This window comes from Podarcis vaucheri (genome assembly GCF_965113315.1).
Source record: "Podarcis vaucheri genome assembly, chromosome: 2".
In the NCBI taxonomy this organism is placed as follows: domain Eukaryota; kingdom Metazoa; phylum Chordata; class Lepidosauria; order Squamata; family Lacertidae; genus Podarcis; species Podarcis vaucheri.
In genome coordinates this window covers 117,626,461-117,645,751 of record NC_138760.1, presented here as the reverse complement: position 1 = coordinate 117,645,751, position 19,291 = coordinate 117,626,461, and the positions used below count along the sequence as shown (strand labels likewise).

Genomic DNA, 19,291 nt, shown 5'->3' with positions numbered 1-19,291 from the left:
TAGCAAAGACTGCCCTATACCAACTGCGAATCTGGAACAAGAGGGCCAGTTTGTTTGTTTTTCAGACTGACTATTTTTTATTAACAGGCAATAGTCCAACACAGCTTATGCTATGATACAATTCACTTAAAGGAGCCACAAGTCTCCTTGTTTTGCTTTTTTGCTGTCTGGCTATACCTCTCAAAATACCTGTTTATATTTGCCACAGCAAAACCACATCAATCTTATCTTGTAGAAACCAGCTTACGCCATTGCCATAAGGATAACATTCTTAATAACTGCACACTCTCTTTAAGTGCTTTTGTTTCACTGACCCTTATATTCGCCACTGGGTCATTTGCCAAGCACGGGCAATGCCGAATAACTGCGTTCGACAATGTTTGCTATGGCCTGCGGTCATGAGAATAAGTTACCCACCTGAGATTTGTAGGCTATTAAGTAGTAGAAGAACAGTCGGCAGAACGCCGTGTGCTACACAAGCCGCACCCACCCCCTTTGCAGCTTTCAACACACAACACAGGAATAGCAACACACACTTCACTGTTATATGGTTACACATGAACAAGCAAAATGGGAACGAACACACAAGTCAATAGGCAGCGCTGTAACTAGGGGAGGGTAGTCAGATTTCTTGCCCGTGTGAAGCCTGTGTGTTTGTGTGTGTGTGTATGGACGCAAATTCACATGGGGTGGGGTGCCAAACCAGGTGAAATAAAGCCTAGTTTTACCCCTGCAATAGGAGCTGTTCAGGCACCGGGCTGGCCTGCAACTTGAGCCTCCTGCACCACTAAACCTGTTTTCCTTTACATTTTTAGCAATGATACAATGATACAATTATATATAGCAAAAATAAAATTTAAAAAATCCACACTCTCCAACATTTATCTGATGGAAATTGGGATATTATTATTATTAGCCCCTGCCCATCTGACTGGGTTGTCAGTCTGGGCAGCTTTCAACGTACATAAAAAACATAGTAAAACATTAAACTTTACAAAAAACAAAAAACTTTCCAATACAGGGCTGCCTTCAGATGTCTTCTAAAGATTGTATATTTGCTTATCTCCTTGGCTTGGGGGGGGGGGGTTTGCATACCTCCATAATACCCTCCCACATTTCTCCAATGGAAATAGGGCCGTCCTAATGAAAAGTGGATCAAATCAGAAACGGTTTCTGTGAATCCAGGGCTGTCGCTAGAAAAGAGGGACACTCTGAAAAGTATAAATGGGTTGATGGGTTTCCTACGGCAAGTGAGGACCAAAACCAGAGCCCAAATCTTTAAAAAAAAAAAAAGTTTAAGACTATGACAGCTTAATGATCGCCGAAGAATTGATGCTTTTGAATTCTGGTGCTGGAGGAGGCTCTTGAGAGTACCATGGACTGCAAGAAGATCAAACCTATCCGTTCTTAAGGAAAAAATAAAAAAATTCCTTCCAGTAGCACCTTAAAGACCAACTAAGTTAGTTCTTGGTATGAGCTTTCGTGTGCATGCACACTTCTTCAGATACACACTTCATAAGGAAATCAGCCCTGAGTGCTCACTGGAAGGACAGAACCTGAAGCTGAGGCTCCAATACTTTGGCCACCTCGTGAGAAGAGAAGACTCCCTGGAAAAGACCCTGATGCTGGGAAAGATGGAGGGCACAAGGAGAAGGGGACGACAGAGGACGAGATGGTTGAACAGTGTTCTCAAAGCTACCAGCATGAGTTTGACCAAACTGCGGGAGGCAGTGGAAGACAGGAGTGCCTGGCGTGCTCTGGTCCATGGGGTCACGAAGAGTTGGACACGACTAAACGACTAAACAACAACAACAAAGGTACCAACAAGTCCACCACATATGATAAATGGTACCATCTTTTTCTTTACATTTCCAGCAGATATTTGAACTTGTCCTATACATTTTGCGCCACACTATTTCCCCAGTAGTGACGTATGGAAGTGAGAGCTGGACCATAAAGAAGGCTGATCGCCGAAGAATTGATGCTTTTGGTGATGGATGAGACTCTTGAGAGTCTCATGGACTGCAAGAAGATCAAACCTATCCATTCTGAAGGAAATCAGCCCTGAGTGCTCACGGGAAGGACGGATCAAAACAAAAACAAACACGATCCCCTGGGAAGGAAGACACTCCGCCCTTTTATCGGATCTCCCCAGCCCCACACCCCTCGCCTCCCTCCAAGATCCCCTAAAAAAGACGCCAGGCTTACCGGGCAGGTTTCAGCCGCAGGAATGGACTCAGAAGCAATTCACCTGTCGCGGAGGAGAAGCCCCGGGAATGATAGGGGAGCCCACCACGCAGCGCCTCCTTTAGACTCTATCCCCCCACGCCTCGGCAATGCGGGGGGGGGGTGGGGGTGTTGGTGTTGTTGCCTCCGCGGGCGCCGCCCCTCTGCCGGGACACCGGATCTCCCGCCCCTATTAATAGAGGGCAAGAAGAAGTAGGTACGATGCCAGCCGGTGCCGCCGCCGCCGCCGCTGCAGTCACGGGCTATAATTACAGCGCACGTGAACGGAGGAGGAAAGGGGAGTGGGAGGGAAAGGGCGGGGCGCGCAGATCAAGCCCCCGGGTCCTGCCTGGGGGACCCAGGCGTCCGGGCTTGCCTCCCCCACCCCCACCCCTCTCAAAATCCACCCGCCTCCCCGGGCGAGGCTCTCCACCTGTTTTTATTTTTCTGGATGCGCCCTTAAAGGCAGCGCGGAGAGATCCTGCAGGTGCAATGCGCGTCCGTCCCTCCCATCATTTCTTCTCCCAAGGACTAGCCGGCCAGGGTTTCTGGTTAAAGCAAGGCCTGGGGGGGGGGCGTAGGAAAATTTGGCCCCCTGGTGATCCCGCCGACCCGGGCTGTGAAACTCTCCTCCACCCCAGCTGACCTATTAAATGCTCGGCCCCGTCCCGCGTACACAGTCTTACAAAGAGGATTTTGTTTTTTTGCACGGGGGCGCTTATTCCCAGTAATCCCAAGAACTGCACGTCTCGTTCTCCTTTTCCTCCAAATAATTAAAATAATCCAGTAATTCGAGGGAAGGGCAAGGGGGTGCCAGACATCTGTATGCAACAGTGGGCTGGCCTTGCAGTTGAAATTTAGGCCCCATCTTCATTCATTCATTCATGGAGGAGGTTGGAGGATGGATGGCAGCTAACAGATTGAGGTTGAATCCTGACAAGACAGGAGTACTGTTTTGGGGGGACAGGAGGCGGGTGGGTGTGGAGGACTCCCTGGTCCTGAATGGGGTAACTGTGCGCAGCCTGGAAGGACCAGGTGCGCAGCCTGGGAGTCATTTTGGACTCACAGCTGTCCATGGAGGCGCAGGTCAATTCTGTGTCCACCGCAGATGTTTATCAGCTCCACCTGGTACGCAGGCTGAGACCCTACCTGCCCATGGACTGTCTCACCAGAGTGGTGCATGCTCTGGTTATCTCCCGTTTGAACTACTGCAATGCGCTCTATGTGGGGCTACCTTTGAAGGTGACCCGGAAACTGCAATTAATCCAGAATGCGGCAGCTAGACTGGGGGCGGCTGCCGGGACCACATAACACCGGTCCTGAGAGATCTGCATTGGCTTCCAGTATGTTTCTGAGCACAATTCAAAGTGTTGGTGCTGACCTTTAAAGGCCTAAACAGCCTCGGTCCTGTATAGCTGAAGGAGCGTCTCCAGACACTGAGCTCTAGTGCCGAGGGCCTTCTGGCACTTCCCTCGCTGCAAGAAGTGAGTTTACAGGGAACCAGACAGAGGGCCTTCTCGGTAGTGGCACCCGCCCTGTGGAACGCCCTCCCATCAGATGTGAAGGAAATAAGCAGCTATCCTATCTTTAAAAGACATCTGAAGGCAGTGCTGTATAGGGAAGTTTTTAATGTTTGATGTTTCATTGTGTTTTTAATATTGTGTTGGGAGCCGCCCAGAGTGGCTGGGGAAACTCAGCCTGATGGGCAGGGCATAAATAAATTATTATTATTATTATTATTATTATTATTATTATTATTATTATTATTATTATTATTATATTACATGGGTGTAGCTGGGGGCGGGGCAGGGAATGGCAGCTGCCCCCCACTTAATAACATTCAATAAAAAGACGTAGCAATCTGAGGTTCTGCCCCCACTCCCTAATGAAGAAGAAGAAGAGGAGTTTGGATTTGATATCCCGCCTTTCACTCCCTTTAAGGAGTCTCAAAGCGGCTAACAATCTCCTTTCCCTTCCTCCCCCACAACAAACACTCTGTGAGGTGAGTGGGGCTGAGAGACTTCAGAGAAGCGTGACTGGCCCAAGGTCACCCAGCAGCTGCATGTGGAGGAGCGGGGAATCGAACCCGGTTCACCAGATTACGAGTCCACCGCTCTTAACCACTACACCACACTGGCTACGCTCATGATTTAATATACCAACCTTTGCCTTCTGAGGATCTCAAGGTTGTGTACACGATTCTCCTCACAACAACCCTGTGAGGAAAATTAGGCTAAGAGATGGCGACTGACCCAAAGTCCCCCCCCAGCGATGCTTCATGGCCTAGCAGGGATTTGAACCCTGGTCTCCCAGGCCTAGTCCAACACTCTTAACCATTACGCTACACTGGCATAACAGTAGCATCGTACCCCTTCTGCCTCCTCCCTCACACAAAAAACTTGGGAACTGTAGTTTGTTAATTATGCTGAGAGCTGTTACGAGGTCCATGCGCGCACAATTCCCTTCTGCCGGCCCACCCATGAGGCGTGAGGCGACCACCTCAGCCGACAAGATGTGCAGGGGCTGCAGATCTGGCCTCCAAGGAATTGCCGCCTGCTGCTGCTGCTGCCGCCATTACTGAGGTTTTAGCAACACCTGTGGTGCACTCCTTGGAGACGGGATCTGTGCCCTCAGTGCCACCTCCACTGCAGCCTCAGGGGCTGTTTCCCTCCCACCTCTGGCAGGGATGCCCTCTTGGGTATCCTGGGATCTGCACCCACCTAGTGGGATTCAGAGCAGTTCACTAACCCCCCACCCCACAATAGCCTTTGATCCCCACTTCAACTACTGTATAGGCCAGGATATGGGTGATCTGAGTTCCACCACCCTTGTTTTAAATTTTAAATTTATACTTTTCAGATATATACATTTCACTGATTTTACAATCATTTTGACATTTTCAAACCCGACTTCCTTCTCCCTTTCTGCGGTTCCTTAAATTTATTTTTAATATATTCTGCATATCCAAATTCACTTAACTTATTTATCTTCTTTAAATATATACTCTTATATTACAATAATCCTGCCAGTGTTGTTATCTTTTTGCAATTTATTTGTAAATATTCAACAAACCATTTCCACTCTTTTATTAAAAGTTTGTTATCTCGATTTCTTATTCTTGCGGTAAGTTTCGCCATTTCTGCATATTCCATAAGTTTTTGTATCTAGTCTTCCTTTGCTGAAACTACTTCTTTCCATTTTGGGGCAAGTAACATTTTTGCCGTTGTAGTCACACACATGAATAAGTTTCTATACAGTTTAGGTAGTTCTGTCCCTATAATTCCCAAGAGAGAGACTTCTGGTTGTTGTTTTTTACAAACGTGATTTTGAACATCTTTTTCATTTCCTTGTATATCATTTCCCAGTAAGCCTTACGAGTTCCACCCCCACCCCCTTGTTCCTGATGTGTTTTTTTATTAGCAGCTTGTTCCCCTTCTTCCCTGGCCATTTTGGGGTCTGCCTCAGGTGTCAAAATGTCTTGAGCTGGCCCTGATTCCCCTACCATTCCCGGGGATGATTTCTCTTCTCAAGGAACAGCATCCTGGCAATGGAAATTAGAGCAAGGTGGGTCTTATTTTCCCCAGAACACAGTGCTTCCCAGGTGTGTTTGTTAGAAAAGAGCCATCTTTCAGAGTGACAGAACAGGCCCCAAAGTCAACTGCTGGTATCTTCAAGTAGGACTGGAAATGCTACCCCTGACTGAAACTCTGGCTAGCTGCTGCCAGCCAGTGTATGAAATACTGAACTAGGTGGGCCAGTATTCCATGGATGCAGCTAGTCAAATGTCAGCCTCCTGGGCTTCCTAGGGGGAGAACAGGTCCCTTTTGTGTGCTGACGAGGGCATTTTTTTAAAAAAAGTACACCCAAGCATTCTCCATCACAGACACTCCTCTGCATTACGGCTAACCCACAAGAGAGCCATTTTCACCCATCAGGGACAAGGTTCTTACGCATTAAACTAAGTGGTTTCTTGGCTCAGAAGATGGAACTGAGTCATAGGGGCAAGAAACTGCTGGATGCTTTAAGAGGGCGTGGTGAGGGCGAGTTGTGAGAATACCAGAGGAGACAGGACTAGCAGACCAGGAGGCATGAGAGCCCAACTTTTCTGGGGTACTCGGACGATAACATTTAAGTTTGGCTGTCAAGTTAGGTAAGGATGCGTGCGTGAGAACTTGAGTTACCAAGCGGTTCCCGAGCTCTGCATTTCACAGCACCTGGAACTGTATTTGCAAATGTTTACAGCCCTGCTGTGCAAAGTTTTGCCAACTATATAATTCCACCAAAGTTTAAGGACACAGCTACAGAAGCAGAATAATTATGGAGCAATTCAGAAACCCTATTTCACCTTGCTGAAATACATATATGTGTGTGTATCTTGCTTTTAGAAATGCTTAGGGCAATTCAAAAGCTCTTCAGCTGGCATGTGAATGTACTCAGGAGAGAGAGAGAGACGTGATTAAACATTTGAAAGTTTTGAGGACCGGGACATTCCTGAGTGGATAAACTTACCACAGGTTCACGGGCAGAGGATGGGACAGGCAGAGCCTTTTAGCTAAAATTGGAGGTGAGGGGAATGCATAGACTTCTTCAAATATCTTAAGGGCTGTCACATGGAAGACAAGAGCAAGCTGGCTTTCCTCTCCTCTGGAGAGTCGGAACCGAAACAAGGGCTTCAAGTTACAAGGAAGGAGATTTCGGCGAAACATCGGGAAGAACCTTCTGAGAGTTAAGAGCTCTCTGAAAGTGGGACGGACTCCCTTTGGAAGGTGGACTCTCCTTCCTTGGAAATTTTTAAGCAGAGGTTGGAGGACCATCTCTCAGGGACGCTTTTAGCTGAGATACCTGCATAGCAGGGGGTTGGACTAGATGACCCTCGGGGTCTCTCCCAATGTCTATGGAAAGCATATCATGGTGAAGTGGGAGACCCACCATTTCACTATGCCTTTTGCAGCACATTCTTAAAGAGGCCCTATTTTTGGATGTTTTGGTGTAGGAGGGTCTGCTTCACCACCAGAAGCGTTATGCAGCACCAGAAGAGGTTTTTAAACGTGTTATAAGTTTCTTGAAGAGCTCTGGGTAACAAGCGACTAACACGTCTAATCATAATAATAGCAGCAATAAGATTACATAGAAATGCTATACAAGTTCAACCAAGGTCACTGGGGGGGGGGGAGAGACACACCAAGAACGCCATGTGTGAATTTGCCATTAGGACTGTGTGTGCATCACAGTTAGGGAGTGGATATAAAAGCAAAAGCGAAATGTCCCCTGCTCAACAAAAAAAAGCTAAGTGTCTAGTCTTTCAGGACTGCAAAATATATGCCTGAAGTATATAGGGAACGGACTCCGCCTTCTGAATGAGGTGGATGAGTTAAGATGATCAGGGTTTCAGTAAAAATTACACATGCACTAACGCGGGGAACCTATGCAAATTTGTATGGTTTATAGTGAATTGCACTGTTCTTGGTAATTAAGTGCAGAAATAACTTAAGCATGGTCACAGACGACACCTATATCAGACACCTCTTAGCTGACAAAGAGCCCGAAATTAACAGGTCTGTGGCAAAATATTGTTACATTGCAACAAGAATAAGACGAGCAATGATGTCTACAAAGGAGTCCAAACTGTAAACATCAAAGGAACGATATTAAACAGTAGCGACTCCTGAATTGAATTTTAAAAAACTTAAAACTCGAAACCTGGTCACAAATATAAGCACCAACTCTGAGAATTGGCCATATTTTTACTGCTACACAATATTACTCTCAATGTCATATTTTATAAATTGTTTCCTGGTCATTGACCGTATTAAAGATATTTGATTTTGATTTGATTAAGCATGGTCTTGACTCAACTCCAAACAGATCCACAGCATTGACTCCAATCCTATACAGAGCAGACCTGCTGAAATGAATGAGCCTAAGTTAGCCATGTCCATTAGCTTCAATGGGTTTACTCTGAGTAGGACGAGCCATGGCTACCTTTAATTGAGCTCTCCTTATTTTATTACCCTTCGTTTTGATTGCAGGTGGATGTACAAACCAACTCCACTAAACCTTTGCGTTTGAATGCTCCGAGATATCGATGGCCCATTCACACATACGGAGTCATCACTTGACGGCTGCAGCAAACAACTGACCAGTGCCAATATGTGAACCCACCTGCAGACCCAAAGGGCTAGGCATCCCCTCCTTGGCCATGCCTTGCGTTCCCTTGCTTCTTTCCACACCAATGACACCACAACCTTCTAACTCAGCAAAATATTTTAATGTCTCTGCAGAAAATAGAATAAACCAAGGAGAGCTGAACCGAAGACAAGTCTTCTTTTCTCAAGGTAAAAGGGCTTAACGTTCTCCTCTCCCTCCCACCCACCCCTTAGGATCAACGTATTCAGAGCATCTTCTTGAAATTCTCAATGGCTTCTTCCGACTTCCGCAATTCAGTCTCGCTTTGTTTCAGCTGGGGAAAGGGGGGGAAAACCGAACAATTTCTTTTTCATCATTCCTCCCCATTCCTAGAATGGGCACCACAAGCTACCTTGGGGTCCCTGATGACACAGCGTCAACGTGAGCAAAGCAGATGTGAGCGGGAAGCGCAAGCAACACAATTTTATTTAATTAAAACGGCTGAGACTAATGGCCTGGCAAGGCCATTGCATGTTAGGTACCAGATCCCAAAACCCAAGTGAGAAATCCTAGGGCAGGCTTCCTCAACCTCGTCCCTCCGGATGTTTTGAGACTACAATTCCCATCATCCCTGACCGCTGGTCCTGCTAGCTAGGGATCATGGGAGTTGTAGGCCAAAAAATGTCTGGAGGGCCGAGGTTGAGGAAGCCTGTCCTAGGGAGTAGGAAGCCTGTTGAAAGCTAGCGTTCAGCGCAGGAAAGCCTGAGGAGCCACAGTAAACAGGTTTGCAATTTGGGAGTCCTCCCAGATGCCGTTTAGCATCGGGTTACGGTGGCAGCAGTGGCTGGGGGGCATTTGCCCAGCTGAGACACGTGAGCTGCCTGCACCTCTTTTTGAGGAAGTCAGATGCAGCTGCACGCCTTCGTCCTACGGTTGGGAACCTCAGGTCTCTTAAACCTCTGATCCCAGCCCTTGGGATTCTCCCTAGGCCCCACCTCTAGCCGGTTCTGCTCTGTGCCCTCGTAGAGTCATAGGATTGTAGAGTCGAAAGGAACTACAAGGATCACGTGGTCCAATTCCCTGTATTGCAGGAAACTCTTGCCCTACGTGGGGCTTGAACCCACAACCCTGAGATTGCAAGTCCCATGCTCTACCGACAGAGCTATCCCAAATGCTCTGCACTCGGCTGGGGTGTGCTGTTGAACTGGGACAATCCCCAGATGGAGAAGTGTGCAAGGGGGCATTTGGGCCCCACAAGACCGACCCCAAGGGAACATGGCCCTCAGGCCGATTCCCCATCTCTTTCTGCCTTACTCACATCCAGGTTGGATTACTGCAACACATTCAACAAGGGGATTTCCTTTGGAGAGTTTGGGAAGCTTCACTGGGAAGCAGAACGTGCGTGGGGAACCTTTGGCTGCCCGGGTGCTGCTGAACCACAACTCCCATCAGCCCTAGCAAGCATGGTGAGTCATGCAGGATGATGGGAGTTGTAGTTCAGCGACACCTGGAGGGCCAAAGGTCGCTGGTCCAGAATGAAGAGGCAAGGATGGGAGGGAGAAAGGTTGTTTTCTGCTGCTCCAGAGAAGCGGACACGGAGCAATGGATCCAAACTGCAAGAAAGAAGATTCCACCTAAACATTAGGAAGAACTTCCTGACAGTAAGAGCTGTTCGACAGTGGAATTTGCTGCCAAGGAGTGTGGTGGAGTCTCCTTCTTTGGAGGTCTTTAAGCAGAGGCTTGACAACCATATGTCAGGAGTGCTCTGATGGTGTTTCCTCCTTGGCAGGGGGTTGGACTCGATGGCCCTTGTGGTCTCTTCCAACTCTATGATTCTATGATTCCATGATTCTATGATTCTATGATTCTATGATTCTATGATTCTATGTTCATGGGCCTAACCTGCAACACCTGCACTGGCAACCAACTTTCTTGCGGTCACAATTCAAGGCCTTTAAAAAGCCCTCAATGGCTTTGGCTCAGGCGACGGCAGCAGGAACGTTGCTCATCACTAGAGCCCCGGAGGCGTTGCATATGCGACTTTCAGAGGGTTGGGGGGGGCAGTTTTCCTTACCTTGGCTGCATCTGCCTCCTGGACCTTGGCAGGCACTTTGGCAGCGTAGTCCGGGCTGCCCATGCGCTCCTGCAGCCGGAGGATTTGCTTCTGCAGCTCTGCTTTTTTGCTCGCCAATTTGGAAATCTCCTTCTCGGCATCGATCAAGCCCTGGCACAGGAGGATGGAAAAGTACAGGGGATGGGGGGAAATGCAGAGTGCATCTTAGTTAATGGACAGCAGGGAGAGTCTATCTCTCTCTCGGCCTCCATCGACCGGCACGACACAAATGCCCCTACCTCCAAAAATAAGATACAGATCCCCACTAGTGAATACTGTACTGAAGAGTATCCACGCACAGGTTAATCAACAAAGCATGCACTGAAATCTATTAGTTTTCAGAAAAGAGTCCAAGTCCTTGTGGATTATTTCTTTTTTAAGAAAAGCTCAGAAAGGATGGCTGCCATCTGTTTCAGAAATGTATTATTTGTAATTAACAGCCATCAAAACAGCGCTGAACAGCTTATTCTTCCTAACATCTATGGCTACAGCAGTGTTTACCAAACTTGGGTCTCGAGCTGTTTTTGGACTACAACTCCCATCATCCCTAGCTAGCAGGACCAGTGGTCTGGGACGATGGGAATTGTAGTCCAAAAACAGCTGTTTGGGAAACATTGGGCTACCAGGCATGGCCAAACTTGGCCCTCCAGCTGTTTGGGGACTACAACTCTTATCATCCTTAGCTAACAGGACCTGTGGTCAGGGATGATGGGAACTGTAGTCCCAAAACAGCTGGAGGGCCAAGTAGACAGAGTTAGGCAACAGAGTGAGGTGACAGGGAATAGTGGTGGTTGCTGGTGGGAGAGACCGAAGAGCTGGGCTGTAGCTGATGCCAGAGCCCCAAACTCGCTGGCTGGTCGCGCAGGTGACGTTGCGTACCTTGAGCAGAAGGTGGACGGTGCATTTGTCGGAAGCGATGGCCACGGCACAACCAGGAGGGGGCGCTTGCCCAGGCTCCAGAACCAGCACTTGGTTGGAGGAGCTGAGAGTCCGGATGTAGCTGGAGCAGCAAGATACGGACCGTGCTGTTCCAGGATCCAGGCACTGCAGGTAACCTGGGAAGCGGAGGGAGAGGAGGTCAGAGCTGGAGAAATGGAGATGCTGGCCTGTCTGAACCTCCCTTGGCTTTTGCGGCTGACGTTCCTTGCAGGGCTGGCTCCTCCCTCAGGACCTCTTAGATCTCCTTTTCCATCCCTTGGTCAAATTAGGAAACCCATCCTACCTGGAGACACTGGGGATTGAACCTGGGACCTTCTGTGTGGCTCTGCCGCTGAGCCACAGGTCTCCTTTGAGTTCAAATCCCTGCTCAGCTATGAGTCCTGGAATGACCTGGAGACAAGCAGCTGCATTCTCAGCCTCACTCTGAGCCACAGGGCCCAAGCAACTGAAAAGCCACAACACACAGGCTGATTTATTCCGCCTTGAGATTTTGCCGCGTGTTCGGGCTCTGAAGACCAGTGGCAGCTTCCTTTGTTCCAAATGAAGACCCTTTCCCCCCCTCTCCACTCACAGTCAGCTTTGGTCTTGGTGAGGTTGTAGTCCGCCCGGAGTGATCGAACAGCCCTAATGATGCTCAGCGCAAAGTCCACGGAGTGGTCCAAGCCCTCGTCCCTCCAGCAGTACTGGGGTAAGGCGGGAAAAGGGTTAACAGTGCCCCGGTTTAAAGTGATGTTTTGGGTATCGCGAGTCAACAAATCAGAAGGGGATAAAGCAATGAACTTGACCCAAAAAGAGAGACTTCCTTTCCTGCTTTTGTAGGGAGAGGGACAGAAGGTTGAGCTTTCTTATATTATTATTCAGCCTTCGCGAACCTGGGGCTTTGGACTACACCTCCCATCAGCCCTCTGTGCTAGCTGTGACTGATGGGAACTGCGGTCCAGAACACCAGGGCTACTGAAGCTTTAGGAAGCCTTTCCCATCATCTACAGAGGATCGGTTTATATCTGATGAGACTTTGTTTCAGAGTTTGCCAAGTTGCTTATACAGACTTACTTCAGAAGGCGAATGGAATCCGTTCCGGAAGTCTGTTCGACTTCCAAAACCAAGGTGTGGCTTCTAATTGGCTGCAGGAAGCTCCTGCGGCCAATCAGAAGCTATGGAAGCCGCGCTGGATGTTCAGGTTCCAAAGAGCATTCGCAAACCGGAACACTCACTTCCGGGTTTGCGGCGTTTGGGAGCCAAAACGTACAAATGCCAAGGTGTTCGGCTCCCAAGTTATGACTGTACTGTTATTCACGCTTCCTTATTTTATTCTGTATTTCAAACTGCTCTGACGGCCTTATGCTGTGAAGCAGGCCTATAAACTTGTTCAATGACAGGATAGAAATGAAAAGGACTGGAGAGCGTCAGCTTGGCAAAGTGGCGTTATAATTGATTGAAGAACTTTAAGAAAACAAAACGCGTAAATAAGAAGAGTTTGGATTTGATATCCCGCTTTATCACTACCCGAAGGAGTCTCAAAGCGGCTCACATTCTCCTTTCCCTTCCTCCCCCACAACAAACATTCTGTGAGGTGAGTGGGGCTGAGAGACTTCAGAGAAGTGTGACTAGCCCAAGGTCACCCAGCAGCTGCAGGTGGAGGAGCGGGGAAGCAAACCCGGTTCACCAGATTACGAGTCTACCGCTCTGAACCACTACACCACACTGGTGTAACAACAATTTGTATGTTTTCTCTTTCTGTCGTTATTTTCCAGTAATTCATGCGCTTCTAAACTTTTGTTTCAAAACAAAGCTACACGATAAATACGAGCACATTGTTTCTAGGTTCAAGATTTCACTTCACGTTCCATTATGAACGGAAAGGTCCCTGCACCGCTCCATCCCTGACTCTGAGCTTGAGGATTTACCTGCTCTGTGGAGGGGTAAGGAGTGACGCAGATGCTGGGGGGGTCGCTGGGGGACCGTCGGGGCAGCCGCTGGAACAGCTCCTCCGTGACGAAGGGCATGAAAGGGCTGAGAAGACGGAGTCCGGCATCCAAGCAGGTGTAGAGGACGTTGCGGGCCGTTTGGATCGCGGCCTCATCTGGGCTGGCAAACACCGGTTTCAGGCACTCCTGAGGGGGGCGGGATTCAAAAGGGCAGAAGTCAGGAACAAGGGCCACATTCCCTCGCAGGCCAGCTTCCGAGGGCCACATTCAGGTGGTGGGTGGGGCCAAAGTGGGCGAGCCAATGGGTGAGAAGAGAACCTGCCTTGCCATGGAAACACAAACTTACAGGGCAATTAAAAAATAATGCTGGACTTTGACCAAGAGGGCTAGCAGACAAAGGGCAAATGAGCCGCCCCTCCTCTGCCACCCTGCCCACTCGCCTGCAAAGAACTCCATGTATTCGCCTACATGCAATTCCGTGCACCTGTGGCGACCATGCAACTTCTGAAATGCAAGAACAGTCTTCACAGTACGCCTGGGACGGTTAAAAATGTGCATTATGCGTCGGTATTACATCTGCACCTGTCTCTTCCTCCAAGACGCTCAGGTCCTCAAAACAGCTCTGTCAAGTAGATCAGGGTACTATGGTATTATTGATGGGGTTGTGGTCTACTCAGATTACTTTAAGTCTGCATGGTGAGCTTTGTGACTGAGCGCTGCTTTGCTGAACTGAGATTGCCACGTCCAAAAGTAAGACTCCAGGCAAGGAATGGGGAAGCTTTGGCCATTCAGATGTTGATGGACTCCGACTCCCATCAGCCCCGGCAGCAGGGCATCATGGGAGTTGTAGTCCCAACATTTCGTCTTGGAGCGCCACAGGTCTAATCTAGGCCTTCACACACACCCCTGAATTACATTTTAACGTATTCTTGGTAGCAAAATGACAAAACAAAAATGAACTATCCACCAGCTGCAGATGTCACACCTCCCCAGAAGGGAAAAGGGGCAAAAAAGGCTCAAAACAAAACCCTTCAGAAACCCCACTCACCAGGTAGACATCGCAGAGCTCATAGAGCCAGAAGTTGTAGACTGCTGTGGTGATGCCAGGGAAGTCGTAGGCCTGGAATCCTGCATTGCACAGCTCCACGGCATGGCTCAAGCGACTCAGGATCCAGCGGTCGATGAGGCTCTCCGATCCACTGGGCTGAAAAAGGCATTTCCTGTTAAATAAGGAATCGTTCCTGGTGGCCCTCGTCTGAGGGCAGGACTTTGAGGCGGGAAAGCGAGAGGGCACGTGATTATTTGCTCATTGGAATTACCTGGGAGTTCTCAGAAACCAACAAAACACTGCCATTTCTAAATGGATAATGCAATGTGTTAATTCCTAGGACTCCCGCCCCCCTGGCCTGGCGCACCCAAGCCTTATTCCTTCCACCAGCCTTCCTTCACGGAGCGCAGGGTGCCTCACAAGACTCCCCTCCGCTCCCCCCACTCCACTTTATCCTCACAACAACCCTCCGAGGTAGACTGGAATGAGAAATGACGACAGGCCTAACATCACCCTACGACAGGGGTCAGCAAACTTTTTCCGCAGGGGACCGGTCCACTGTCCCCCAGACCTTGTGGGGGGGGGCAGACTATCTTTTTGGGGGGAAATCCTCCCCCCCCACGACTCTCCCCTCCCTTCTCTACAGCACCAGACGAGGCCCGGTGGCTGCTTACCTGTGCCTTGCGAGCAGCAGGGGCTGGCGGCGGCAGCGGAGGGACGATGAGGGCTGCTTAAAATGGCACTCAGCCAACCACAGCTCAACAAAGCCCAGCCCCCTCCCTCCTCTAGGCAGGGCGGGGAGAAGCCAGGAGGAGGGAGGGAGGAGGCGATGCCGCGGTTTGTGTGAGGGAGACGGGGAGGAAGTGGCGCGGCCCGAATCATCAAAATCAGATCCACGCTGCAATTCCCAGACTGTCCGCAGGCCGGATCCAGAAGGCAATTGGGCCGGATCCAGCCCTCGGGCCTTAGTTTGCCAACCCATGCACTACGAGCTTCACAGCTAAGAGGGGATTTGAAGCTGCGTTTTCCCTGACAGCACTCTCAACCCCTGTGCCGTCCGGGATCTCCAAACCCTGCAGTCTGTGCTGAGCTCCAGGAGGCACTAACCGCGTCCCCCCCCCCCCATTTCCAAAAAAGATGGGGCAGGGGCGGGGTGGAGAGAATGGAGTAGGGAATCATTTGAAAAGAGGCTCACCTCTGGGCTGGGCTGCGGCTTGAACCCGTCCCCGAGACCGCGGATGGCGAACTTGGTCGCGTTCCACAGCTTGTTGCAGAAATGCCGGTAGCCTAGGATACGGTTCACGTCCAAGTTTATATCCCGTCCTGGAGGGAGCAGAGAATGTTGTGAAACACAAGCGGGAGAGGCACAAGAGCCCTTCTGCATCAAGGAAAGGGTCCACTGAAATTGAAATACTTGATTGTCACTTGTGCAACTTGTATACAGTGAGATTACACGGGCACCCCCCACTCAGCTCTCTTAGTCTGAATTCCCCTCGTTTACTGACGCACACCCACCCAAACCCCAAAGTCCGTTGCCCTGTTGTGATCTTTTCATTCAGCAGCCTAACAGCCCACGGATAGAAGCTGTTCTTTACCCTGTTGGTGCGACTAATCCTGCTTCTGTATCATCTGCCTGAGGGCAGGAGATCAAGAAAGTGCCGGCCAGGGTGTGAATCATCCCTGAGAATTTTCCTCACTCTCCTGAGGCAACGTTCTTCCGCTATTTCATCCAGCGGATTCAAGGGACAGCCCATAATATCTTGTGCTGTATTATATATCCAGCTCCTTGGATCGTTCCAGTTACCCTTTTGGGAACTTCTTCATGCTCAACATTAACTCTTTTTTGGAGCAGGGATAGAACAACAGCAGGGCCTCTTTCACTCAGAGAGAGAGAGAGAGAGAGAGAGAGAGAGAATGAAGTCAGGCAGAGGGATAAATTACCTTGGGATGTGTAGGCGCAGAGAGCAAAACGGAGGGCGTCAGTCCCACACTCTGGAATCCCGTTGGGATAATCCGACTTCTGTGAAGGAATCACAAGTAAAGTATTTAATCCTCGCCATTAAGTTTTCAGAACTGAAAGTGCTTATTTAGACTTGCTTCCAATTGAGAATGTGTGTATAACATGTAGACTTAAAGCTACCATATAATTCTGGGAGGGAGACTGTGTATGTGGGTATAGTTGTACCTTGGAAGCCGAAAGGAATCTGTTCCAAAAGTCCATTCGACTTCCAAAACATTCGGAAACTAAGGCGCGGCTTCCGATTGGCTGCAGGAAGCTCCAGCAGCCAATCGGAAGCCGCAGAAGCTCCATTGGACGTTTGGGTTCCAAAGAACGTTCGCAAACCGGAACAGTCACTTCTGGGTTTGCGGCGTTCAGGAGCCAAAGCATACAAGTGCCAAGGTGTTTGGCTTCCAAGGTATGACTGTATTTTGTTTATGAATCACTTCCCACAAAGCCTCCGGAAGGAATTTTACAATTTAATAACAAATACAAAAGCAGCTGCAAACAACTTTAAAAGACAATAAATACAAAAACAGTTCAAAGCAACAAGAACACGTACATATCGTCAGTTCAGATCCAGGACAGACCAACTGGGATGAAGGTGTTAGAAGCCTTGTTGAAAGATAAAATGCCTTCAGCAGGAGGCCAAAAAGGCAACGGAGAAGGTGCCTGTCTAACGTGCAGTGACAGGGAGTTCCACAGGACAGGAACTGCCGCCGCAGTAAAGCCCTAATTCTAACATTGTGTGGAAGGGACCTGGGCAGGACGGCACTTGCAGGATGCCCTCTCCTGCAGAACACAGCGCTTGGTTGGGTAGATAGGGGATGCGGCAATTTTTTTTGGTGTTCTGGTCTCAAGCTGCGTATTGTACACCAAGACCACCAGCACCTTGAACCTAGCATCCTAACTAATTGACATATATACAGACACACACACACGGCCATGTCATGTTGGTGTTCTTTGCAGCATCCATTACAACATCAGCATTAGTGGGAGGGAACTGGCGGCAACAGGGGGGAAAACACATTACCTGTCCTTGTTTTGCTCGCTCTGTCTCAGATGGGTCCAAATTGCTCTCTAGCAACTGTGCATGGAGGCCCTGCAGAGGCAGAAGAGAGAAAAAGGGTTGCATCTGGAGGTTGAGGGTTGAGGGAACCTTCTTTCACATGTGGTGGACTTGCAAAAGGGTAAAAGAGTATTGGGAAATGATCCATAATGAATTGAAAAAAATGTTTGAAAGTACTTTTCCAAACAAAAACAGAGTCCTTTTTGCTGGGGATAATTCAGACTGAAATTCCCAGGTGTCAAAAAAGGTTATGTATGCTACTACTGAAGCCCGTGTTTTATTAGCCCCAAAATGGAAAACAAAAGAGGTTCCAACTAAAGAAGAATGGCAGCTTAAGCTGACAGAATATGCACATCTTGCAGACTTAACATGTAGAATAAGAGAACAAGAAGAACATTTGTTTAGAGAAGACTGGAAAACGTTTATTGAATGTACGGTAAAAAATTGTGTACACCTGAAAAGGTTGGCAGCTTTAATATAAATTCAACAGTGTAAATAAGTTCTGATGGATGCAGTAATGGAATACTGAATGGTTTAGTTTATGTCAAATATGCAGGGATTTATGATATGCAAACCATGGAAAGAGAAGAAAGGAAGTCATTGATATTTTAAAGTTTAGATGAGTATTTTAAATTGTGAAACAGAATTTTTTAATAAAAATTATATAAAGTGGGGGGAAGGAAAAGGGTTTTTCTTCTCACTGGACGACAAAGCAGGATGTGCAATAGGGAAGACTTTACGGAGGCAAAAATCCCAGATAAGAGTCCTCGTTTTCCCAGCCCCACATCTGGCGTGTGTGGCCTGGTGGCTTCCCCCTCCCTGGCCTAAAACCATAGGTTACCTCCAGTGTAATGCCGGTAATAACATCCAATGGATCGATCACGTTCCCCAGCGATTTGCTCATCTTCCTGCCGTGAGCATCCCGAACGACGGCATGGAGGTAAACCTGGCAGGAGTCGCAGAAAGAGGGTTAGTTGGAGGAACAGGGGTAAAATGTACACTTGGGTGGCAAGAGGGGAGAGACTTGCAATTATGAACTTGGCCCAACCTCTCTCATCCTCAGGGAATGTTTTGAAATACTATGCATTAGCTGACCTGCAGGGGAAAGCATGAAAATGTTTATGAGCAGCTGACTGCACTCATCTCTTAAGGCATCTAACACTGCAGGAATACCTGGCTTCTCCATGTGTGTACATAAAGTAAAATGGCTACATATGATGATTTGCACGCCATTTTCTAACATTTTGCTCTGCAGGGGAGTGTTTTTCTTGTGGGAAAGGGATTGATGTTTCAAGTGGCACTCAGTTCCCCAGGATTTAGCAGGAGCTGGTCCTCACAGGGCTTCCGTTAGAGGAAAAACTAATTATGCTACAGGCAAGGGTTATGGCCTCTAAAACAGAAAAATGAAACTAGAGAAGAACTGCAACTTAAGGATCAAGTGGCTAGGCCTCAGTAAAAGTTCTGTGGTGGTATCAAGCAAATCTGTGGTTGGGGAACTGGCCAGCATGATATTTGGGTTTCCCAGCACTCCAAGTCTGACCCCAAGAACAAGAGGACTGGGTTCAATCAAGTACATTCGGGGGCAAAGATCATTAACACTGAAGTGATCAATAAGCAGCTGCATGGATAAGCATACCTGAAATAATAATAATAATAATAATAATAATAATAATAATAATAATAATATTGCACCCATCTGGCTGAGTTTCTCTAGCTACTCAGGGCAGCTCCCAACAGAATATTAAAAGCACAATAAAACATCAAACATTAAAAACTTTCCTAAACAGGGCTGCCTTCAGATGTCTTCTAAAAGTCAGATATTCCTTCCAGATTTATTTCTTTG

The 19,291-nt window shown here is 48.4% G+C and overlaps 2 protein-coding genes and 1 long non-coding RNA gene across 7 annotated transcripts in view; 1 reads left to right on the top strand and 2 right to left on the bottom strand.

Annotated features, from left to right (window-relative positions):
• The window catches only part of VWA7 (von Willebrand factor A domain containing 7), a 37,805-nt gene extending 35,440 nt beyond the window's left edge, over window positions 1-2,365 (bottom strand). For 2 of the 3 annotated variants that reach the window (XM_082209368.1, XM_082209371.1), the window contains exon 1: window positions 2,209-2,365. The gene's annotated coding sequence lies outside the window, so the exon portion shown is untranslated. The remainder of the gene's footprint in view (window positions 1-2,208) is intronic. The other variant, XM_082209370.1, reaches the window with a different exon arrangement.
• LOC309525529 lies at window positions 2,355-8,535 on the top strand. Of its 2 annotated transcripts, none has more exons than XR_014216385.1 (2): window positions 2,355-2,443; window positions 8,256-8,535. It is a non-coding gene; the product is annotated as an uncharacterized lncRNA (long non-coding RNA). The 2 variants fall into 2 exon arrangements; XR_014216386.1 differs by lacking the exon at window positions 2,355-2,443 and adding an exon at window positions 5,624-6,376.
• Window positions 8,473-19,291, bottom strand: part of VARS1 (valyl-tRNA synthetase 1) — a 36,207-nt gene continuing 25,388 nt past the window's right edge. For both annotated transcript variants that reach the window (XM_082209253.1, XM_082209254.1), the window contains exons 22-31: window positions 18,290-18,394; window positions 17,413-17,481; window positions 16,322-16,400; window positions 15,576-15,703; window positions 14,381-14,536; window positions 13,312-13,518; window positions 11,976-12,087; window positions 11,345-11,520; window positions 10,427-10,576; window positions 8,473-8,686 (exon numbers count right to left, since the gene is read on the bottom strand). In XM_082209253.1, coding sequence (XP_082065379.1) covers window positions 8,618-8,686; window positions 10,427-10,576; window positions 11,345-11,520; window positions 11,976-12,087; window positions 13,312-13,518; window positions 14,381-14,536; window positions 15,576-15,703; window positions 16,322-16,400; window positions 17,413-17,481; window positions 18,290-18,394 — 1,251 coding nt within the window. In that variant the 3' untranslated portion in view covers window positions 8,473-8,617. The remainder of the gene's footprint in view (window positions 8,687-10,426; window positions 10,577-11,344; window positions 11,521-11,975; window positions 12,088-13,311; window positions 13,519-14,380; window positions 14,537-15,575; window positions 15,704-16,321; window positions 16,401-17,412; window positions 17,482-18,289; window positions 18,395-19,291) is intronic.